This window comes from Microtus ochrogaster, linkage group LG2 (genome assembly GCF_000317375.1).
Source record: "Microtus ochrogaster isolate Prairie Vole_2 linkage group LG2, MicOch1.0, whole genome shotgun sequence".
Classification (NCBI taxonomy): Eukaryota; Metazoa; Chordata; class Mammalia; order Rodentia; family Cricetidae; genus Microtus; species Microtus ochrogaster.
Genome location: NC_022028.1, coordinates 4,385,115 through 4,394,859, shown reverse-complemented (window position 1 = coordinate 4,394,859; position 9,745 = coordinate 4,385,115). Strand labels below are relative to the sequence as shown.

The 9,745-nt window shown below is 37.6% G+C and overlaps 1 protein-coding gene across 1 annotated transcript; it reads right to left on the bottom strand.

Annotated features, from left to right (window-relative positions):
• Positions 1 to 3,916: 3,916 nt before the first annotated feature.
• Positions 3,917 to 6,266, bottom strand: LOC106144121 (exocrine gland-secreted peptide 1-like). The gene is made up of 2 exons (XM_013350978.1): positions 6,198 to 6,266; positions 3,917 to 4,297 (listed from the first exon to the last, which is right to left on the bottom strand). The coding sequence occupies exons 1-2, from the start codon at positions 6,264 to 6,266 to the stop codon at positions 3,917 to 3,919; spliced, it is 450 nt and encodes a 149-aa protein (XP_013206432.1).
• Positions 6,267 to 9,745: the final 3,479 nt, after the last annotated feature.

Genomic DNA, 9,745 nt, shown 5'->3' with positions numbered 1-9,745 from the left:
AGGGATGGCTTAATACATGAAAATTGGTCAATGTAATCCACCATATAAATAAACTTAAAGAAGAAACCATATGATTATCTCATTAGATGTTGAAAAGCACTTGACAAAAAACACCTCTTCATAATAAATGTATTGGAGAGATCAGAGACACAAGGAACTTACCTAAGCATAATAAAGGCAATATACAACAAGCCAATAGTCAACATAAAACTAAAGGGAGATAAACTCAAAGGACCTTGCTAAAATCAAGAACAAGACAAGAGTGTCTACTCTCTCTGTATCTATTCAATATAGCACTGGAATTTCTAGGTAAAGCAATAAGAGAACAGTAAAGGAGATCAAGGGGATACAAATTGGAAAGGAAGAAGTCAAACTTTTGTTATTTTTAGTTTTATATTATAGTAAACGTAAGTGACCCCAAAAACTCTACCAGGGAACTCCTATAGCTGATAAACACATCACACATCTGTGATGTGACAGGATACAAGATTAACTTAAGGAAATCAGTAGTCCTCCCACATACAAATGATAAATGGTCTGAGAAAGAAATCAGAGAAACATCACCCTTTACAATAGCAATTAACAAATATTTTTGGATAACTCTAACCAAACAAGTGAAATTCTTGTTTGACAAGAACTTTAAGTCTTTAAAGAAAGAAATTAAAGAAGATATCAGAAAATGGAAAGATGTCTCATGCTCTTAGATAGGTAGAATCAACATAACAAAAATGGCAATCTTAAAAATAAAAAAATCTACAGATTCAGTGCAATCTCCTTAAAATCCCAAAACAACTCTTTCTAGACCTTGAAAGAACAATTTTAAATTAAATATGGAAAACAAAAATCTAGGATAGCCTAAATAATCCTGTACAATAAAGGAAATTCAGGAGGCATCGCCATCCCTGACTTCAAAACTCAACCAAAGAGATATAGTAATAAAAACAACTCTATATTAGCATAAAAGAGACATATGTATCAATAGAATCAAATTGAAGACTCTGATATTAATCTGCGCACATATGAACACCTGATTTTTGACAAAGAAGTCAAAATTATAGAATGAAAAAGTAAGCATCTTCAACAAATGGTGCTGGCATTATTGGATGTCAACATGTGGAATGCCAATAGATCCATATCTATCCCCATGCACAAAACTCAAGTTCAAGTGTATCAAAGACCTCAACATCAATCCAGTTACACTGAACCTGACAGAAGAGAAAGTAGTCTTGAATGCATGGGCACAGGAGACCACTTCCTAAGTATAACACTAATAGCACAGACACCGAGAGCAACAGTTAATAAGTGGGATCTTTTGAAACTGAGAAGCATTTGTAAGGCAAATGTCATGGTCAAGAATGCAAAACAGCAGCCTACAGAATGGCAAAAGATCTTCACCTACCCCATAACAGACAAAGGTCTGATCTCCAAAATATATAAAGAACACAAGAAACTAGACATCATAGTACCAAATTATCAAATTAAAACCTGGGGTACAGTCTAAACAGAGACTTTTCAACAGATGAATCTCAAATGACCAAAAGATATTTAAGGATTTACTCAACATCCTTAGTGATCAGGAAAATGCAAATCAAAATGACTCTGAAAAACAATCTTTCACCTATTAGAATGCTAATATCATGAACATTGATGACAGCTTATGTTGGACAGGATGGTCAGTAAGGTAAGGGGAGCACTCTTCCTCTGCTGGTCGTATGCAAACTTGCACTTTGGAAATCAGTATGGCAATTTTTCAGAAAACTGGGAATCAATCTACTTCAATTCCCAGAAATTCCACTGCTGAGCATATACCCCAAGGATGCACAATTTTACCACAAAGACACTTTCCCAACCTGAAAACAACCTATATGTCCCTCAACTGAAGAATGGGTAAAGAAAAATGTGGTACATTTATATAATGAAGTACTACTCAGTGATAAAAAGCAAAGACATCTTGAAATTTGCAGACAAATGGATAGAACTAGACAAAAACATCCTGTAATTCAGACCCAGAAAGACAAGCTGGTATGTACTCTCATAAGTGGATATTAGATGTAAAGAAAAAGGATACAGACCACAACTCCAGAGAAGCTAGGTGAAAAAACAAGGATGCTAAAAGGAGCACACAGGGAGAGCCCCAGGAAAGGAAATAGTTAAGAAGCCCTGGGTAAACTGGAAAGGGGAGGGAGAGGGGTAGAAAGGTGGATGGGAGCATAAGACTTCAAAATGGCCAGGTTGGAGGAGGGACAGAGAGGAAGAGAAAGGAAAGAGATATCTTGGTAGAGGGAGCCATTATGGGGTTAAGGAAAAACCAGGTGCTAGGGAAATTCCCAGGAATCCACAAGGATGACTGCAGCTAATACTCCTAGCAATTGTGGAAAGGGTGCCTGAACTGGTCTTCCCTGTAATCGGATTAGTGACTAACCTAATTTTCATCATGGAACCTACATCCAGTAACTGATGGAAGAAGATGCAGTAATTCACAGCCAAGCACTGGGTTGAACTCCCGGAGCTTAACTGAAGAGAGCAATGCTGAATCATATGAACAAGGGGAGGTCAAGGTCATGACTGGCAAAAACCACAAGACAGTTTAGTAATTTCGTCCTCATTTAGGACTCTTAGCAGTAAGAGCAGGAGTTGTCTGTGATTCTGCTGCATAATTTCAGAACCCATTCCTCCTGCTGGATTGCCTCATCCAACCTTGGTGGAGGAGGGGGTGCCTTGTCTCACTGCAGCTTGTTATACCCTAAGTGGCTAATATCAATAAAATACTTGCCTGTACATGAACAGAAACAGTGGAGGAAGAGGAAATGGAGCAGGGGTCAGGGAGAGGGAAGTAGGAGGGTGCTGGAAAGAGGGCATGGAGGACAAGTTGGGTTAGGACTTATAAACAAGAAAATAAATTTAAGAGAGAATTAAAATGCATTAGAAGCTGCAATTTAAATATACAATTAAATCAGAATCCACTGTCTTCTACTTTATGATAAAGCTTGGTAGTTGATACTCTGACCTTCCAAGTAGAAAAACCTCAAGAAAACTAAAAAAAAAAAAAAAAAAATTACACCATGGCAAAAAGAAAAGAATTGGGTACAAGATAAAGATAAAAACAAGTCAAATGGCAAGTTTCCCACATCAAAATCTCTATAGAAAGAAGTACTAGACTATGAATCCTTCATTTGCCTTGAGAAGTTTCTGCTCTAAGAGTGTCAAGGAGACGTTCTGTGATGAAGATCCCAACAGTTTCAGAGCTTTTCTTTATGTGCTCAGAATGCACAATGAAGATTTAGGGGGCAGTAACCCTACCAGGTCTCCAGGCTGGTGGTACAGGAGTAGCCATTTGTATTGTAATAGTGAGGGCTGTTCTATTTACAAAGGCCAGTCTTCAAGAACAAGTACTTCACCAGCCCCTTATCTGAGGTTTGCTAGAAACTTACAGACTTGAATGATTATGAACATCAAGCTTAGACTTGCTTTTCTTTTCCATATGGAGAAAAGGACATAGGTCTGCCTGAGCAAAGCCTGGACAAGTCTGGGCTTGGCAACATTCAGTCATGACTTTTCTCCAGTCATATTTGATTAGACTACGGTGAACCTATGAGTGGCCTATGATCATTTTACTGGCAATCCGGCTAAGAAATAACATACACATTTAAAGAAAGAAAGGTTGGGCTATTAGTTCTGAAGTGATGCTAAGTACTAACTGCCTGCTTCTTCAATAGTTTGTTCAGAATAGTTTCTTTGTTGCCTGTAGACATTTTAGCACTTTGCTAGAAGGAGGAGAAAAAGATTTACTAAGTTTATTGTGTTTATTTAGAGTTTTCACTCTTGTGTTTTGGAGGTTAATTAAATATAATTCGGTACTTCAAAGAGCCTAATAAGAGGCACTGAAGGTAGGATATCAGGAGGCTCCTGATTAAATTTAATGGGAAACCAACACATTTGCCACTATTTCTATAAAGTCGTCCAACGGAAAGATGACTTTACAAGTAAAATATTCCTGTTGTTGATCAACTCTGGTGCCTGCAGCCTTATTGGCCATGTTATGGGAGTTTACTGGGTCCTCTTGATGCTTGTTAGTGCACAGTTTTCTGACAGCAGTCAAAACTGTAGACAGGTATGAATTGTTTTGGTTAGCATCGATCATGTCATCAATTGATGTTTCATCTTGATGGGACACACAGAACAGCCCCTTCAAGGCTTCTATATCATTTTCTTTATCTTGGCAGTCAATCTTGTCCAAAACAGTTTTTACATTTCTTGTGTGTTCAGCAGGTGTGAGGGATTGTTTCTGTGGCAGAACCTGAGGTAAAGAAAACTTATTACAACGATTTTTATATTAGCAAATATAAGACTTATCCATTTGTATTTGTGTAAGATGCAGTAAGATGGGAAGTGTTGATGAGGTCATGACTCATGCAAGATAACAAAGGGAACATTGACTTCTTGTCATCTGTAGTTGGAGAGAATTTGACTCAGTGCAAGAACAGACTTCTTATTCAATACTATAACAGGAGTATTTTAAAGATTTAGAACAAATTCTCTAGGGCTACTCAACAGCCAGCTTTCAGATATTAACACACACACACAGAGACACACACACACAGACACACGCACAAACACACAAACATACACACACTTACAGACACAAACAAAAACACACACACAGACACACAGAAACACACATAGACACACACAATTTTCTGGTTGATTTGGGAAGAATAAGTTGTTCTAGGGAAGTGACTGTTTCTTAGTTTTTTCCAATTTAATGATGGAAATGCAATTGATAAACTATTAACAATGGTTCAAATAGACACATTATCTTGTAGATGTGTGTATGTGAGGATGAAGTGAAGGCATAGAACAATACTCATGAAATGTCTAAACAAGGTCTAAAGATGGTTTTTCACCACAATGTTGTGGCCTATAGGCAAATGAAATATTTTAAGCATATGTGAACAGTCATAGTGTCATTATATATTTTTTGTTATTTTAAGGTGAGCTATTTACTTCTCCAATGATTTTTTTCTTTAGAGCCTTAGAGCTCTGCCTTCATAGATCTCACCATATGGTATGGGGAAAGTCTATTCTATGTGAATGTCTATCTCTTGTTTTAAGTTCCCATCAACAGGGATCATTAATGAGTACTTGAACAAATAGACCAAATGCACTTACCAATTCCTTGTAGAAAGAATGAACTTGCTAGACATCTGTCATCCTGAAAACACTCACTATGTTTTTTTAATAGTTATTTATTTAATATACAGTATTCTGTCTGCTTGTATGCCTGCAGGCCAGAAGAGGGCACCAGACATCATTACAGATGGTTGTGAGCCACCATGTGGTTGCTGGGAAATGAACTCAGGACCTCTGGAAGAGTACGCAATGCTCTTAACCACTGAGACATCTCTCCAGCCCCTCACTATGTTTTTTTAAACTTGAAATTAAATACCATACAAATTTATTTCAAAACTCACAACTGGTTTTCTTAGAGAAAAAAAAATAGTATTTTCTACCTCTCAAGCGTTCTTCTTATGTATATAAAATTCTTCTGATGAGAGCTGTTTTCTAGTATCAGTTGAGTTATTAGTAGGAAGGCAGACATTTTTACAATTTTTTAAGATTGTATATTAAGTATAGCATCTCTACTGACTTCATCTTTAATGAATAATATGTCATCAAATAATAAGTAACTGTTGGAATGACATAGAGGAAGGAGGGGCTACTTATCTCGTGAGATTGCAGAAATCTTCACATGTTAAAGAATGTAAAGAATAATTTTGGCAGTTGGTTCTCAGATTCAACTTTATTTGAGACAAGGATTCTTCTACTTGTGCCTAGCATTTCACAGTGGGAGTATTGCAATTAAAGATAAGCTTCATATCTAAAGTCAAGTTTTAATGCTTTACCTACTGATGAGTATCTCAAGCCCCTTGGTATGCATCTTTGATGTTGGATAACGACCATGTATTTATAGTGTTTTTCACTTTTCAAGTGTCCAGTTCCCACATGATACTGGTGGGTGCTATACCTGCCAGTGATAGGCATTACATCCTTATTATTTTATCAATGAAGCACTTTTAATTCATTCAAGATCCCAATGGGTGCCCAACAGACATTCTGTATTCCTGTACTCTCCAAGAAGTGTACCATTTCACAAAGTTTTTTGGTAGATCTGAAATAATTACCCATTTTAAACTTACCCTTCCCTCGGTGAGAATAGATGACAATGGCAGAGTTATGAGAAACAACATCACTGGGAAAGAAGTCATGACTGGTGGCTGAAGCTAATCAACAAAAAAGTTCTGGTTAATTAAGCAGTGGGTGGGACAGAGCTGACTAACACATTGATAAAAATTATGCAGAAGCAAAAATGGCTGACAAATTCATTAACAATATATGGGGATTATTGTCATGTGTGGTTGCTGTAGTTTCAGCTTGCTCTCTTTGCCTCTAATAGACACAATACATGAGCTCAAGGACTTGACTGATGTCCCTGATCCTTATACTTGCAAAGGTTCAAGAATTCCTAGTTTCTTTCTGTACAGTTCTTTTTGTCCTCAAAGGGAAATATGAAAAAATAATAAAGTTTCAATATTTTCTAATTTTATGCTTATTTTCTACCATTGCTAATTATGTGATTCCTTATTTATAGTTTTCTTCTATGCTGGACATGAATTAAAGTGCCAGTGTTGTGCTTACATAGCTATAAATATGCAAACATCTCACAAGTGTCATCTCTGATGAGCCATTGAAAGTTATTGCTATTTTGACTTATATTAATATCAACTTTTACTATTTTCCTTTAATATGGAATCACAATACAGCTAGCAATTGTATATCTATTCTATTTAAGATCACTCCATCCATGTTTTGTTAGATGGGTTGTTCCACATTTTCATTGTTTTAAACATACTCCACTCAAGCACAAAATGTCCCTCCTCAATGAATTACCATTCCTATATCTTTTGGATGCTGCTAAAGACAGCATATAGTGTTAGTTGCACTCACCTTTCTATTGGAACTCATAAAACAGATTTTATAGTAAATTAAAGGTTTGTTGTCTTATTTTTGTATACATTTTGTACTTTCAAAATCCTCAAAATATTTTCTTTTCTTGAAAATGTCTGCAATTTGCTCAATCACAATGAATATCCATTTAATCATAGATTTAGTACATTTTACATTTTATACCATTTCCCGTTCTCTTTCTTCCATTCCAGCCCTCCCATGCATTAAGGTGTCTTAATGCACTCTTTGAAACTCACCACCTCTATTTCATTGCAATTCAGGACTAAAATTTTAGTCAAATAAACCCACAGAAATCTGTCATGTCTTTTCCTGTGATCTTCTCTCATAGACACCAATAAGTGCCCAAGATCTTGAAAAAATTCCAGGTCATCATGCATCTTCACACACTCAGTGCCCAGATCTTCCAAAGTGACAGCCTTGATTCTGCTTCCTTGTGAACCCGTAAAGAGTGAATTGTAAGGAATGCTTCTGTTCCCTGTGACACTTACTTTAGGACCTAACATTTAGACAGCACGGACAGATAGATGAGGGGCTGCCTTAGAATTGACTTTTCTAGTCGTCAGCATGCTATGTTGATCTATATTACTTTCATCTGACCAGCTGGGCAGAGCTTCCATTTCCCTGTAAATTCCAAAGCCAGAGGTTCTGATATTCACTAGCCCATGTAGTCTTAACCATGTAGATACTGTCATCTTACCATGGAACTTCCTTTCATGCTCCACAGCCCTCGCTCTAACTGCTTTCAGTCTGGTCGGCTCCTATTGCAGACTCCTGTACTTCTGAGGTTGTACGGGTTTCTATTTTATTGGGTACAGGGCGGGTCTTTAGAGTTTTGTTTCCATGTGTGGTTGTACTATTGGCTGCTGTTCTCAGCAGAAGAGTTTGATTGTAGTGTTTCTCTTTGGTTTTGCTACTTGTTATTTAGACTATTTCATAGAATGACGTTGCACAGCAGCCCTGGGCAACTTTCTGTTACATTGACTGTCTCTTCTCCCGGGGATCTTTCTTTGCTGGTTTTTAATAACAAGACATAGGGAGAGGAGTCTTGCCCTCCTTTCTACCCTTCTTGTCTAGCACTGTAGGTAGCGGTTTGCTTTACCCGTTATAACTGTATTATCCAATGTTTGTTTATTTTGTCTGATATCATTTTTCATTTTACTAAAAAGTTACCTTGCCATTCAATGTGTCTCACAGTTTTGATTACATGGACTTTATGACTTTGCTTATCAGAAGTGTGAGGATGAATATCTTGCATATCACCATAGAAACTTCATCTGGCAATGGATGAAGCTAGAGACAGAGACCCACATTGGAACACTGGACTGAGCTCCTAAGGTCCAAATGAGGAGCAGAAGGAGGGAGAACATGAGCAAGGAAGTTAGGACCGCGAGGGGTGCACCCACCCACTGAGACAGTGGGGCTGATCTATTGGGAGCTCACCAAGGCCAGCTGGATGATGAAGCATGTAATCAAACCGGACTCCCTGAATGTTGCTGACAATGAGTGCTGACTGAGAAGCCAAGGACATTGGCACTGGGTTTTGATCCTACTGCATGTACTGACTATGTGGGAGCCTAGCCTGTTTGGATGCTCACCTTCCTAGACCTGAATGGAGGGGGGAAGACCTTGGACTTCCCACAGCGCAGGGAACCCTGACTGCTCTTTGGACTGGAGAGGGAGGGGTAGGGGAAGTGGGGAGTTGGGGGAGGGAAATGGAAGGAGGTGGAAATTTTTAATAATAATAATAATAATGATAATGATAATAACACACAAAAAATATTCTCTACAGGGTAAATTCTCAGTAACTAAAAATTAAAATCTCTTTACTTCTCAAGAAAAAGTTATGGAAGAAAATTTGTGGTCAATAAATGCTAATCAGAACCATTATATACATAGAACACTTATCACACAATTTAATTTGTAGTAAAAATGCATGCTTGATATTTCTGAACAGTGAGCTTTCTTTCTTTATTCCAATTAACCAAAACAACATTTATCATGAAAAAAACAGAATAATTAATGGAGTATGTATCATGCTAGCAATGAACCCACGTGTTTATGCCTGGTTTTGAAACTTTCTAACAATCATGTATGAAGTTTCTTTTCTTTACGTTGAGGAACATATATATAAATCAGTAAGATCTTTTTTATGGCTAAAACTATTCTGTTGAAATGATGTGATACAAACTAGGGACATGTAAAAGTTTTTCATAGTTCTATACAAGCAAAATAAAATTTAATTAGGATTTTTTTGCATTAAAAGGACACTGTATCTATAAGCCATACTCCATACATGCAGTATTGTAGAAGGAGGCCAACAGCTAGCTAAAACTGGCTGTGACTGCCTGGGAGTAACCCCCTCAAAGCCAGTCAAGCATGTGCATTAATAACTTCCCTATGAGCCAAATAGAAGTCTGCAGTGAGTGCAGTGAGGCCTGGAGACTGCTGACCTCATCATGACCTGGGTGACCAAGAGAGAGAGACTGTTGTAATATGAGCAGTGGGCTACATTCCTGGCACCCGGCCGCCCGCATGGCTAGCTTTATACCTGAAATAATTACATGGAAACTGTATTCATTTAAACACTGCTTGGCCCATTAGTTCTAGCCTATTATTGACTAGCCCTTACATATTGATCTAACCCATTTCTAATAATCTGTGTAGCCCACGAGGTGGCTTACCAGGGAAGCTCTTAACCTGCATCTGTCTGGAGTGGGAG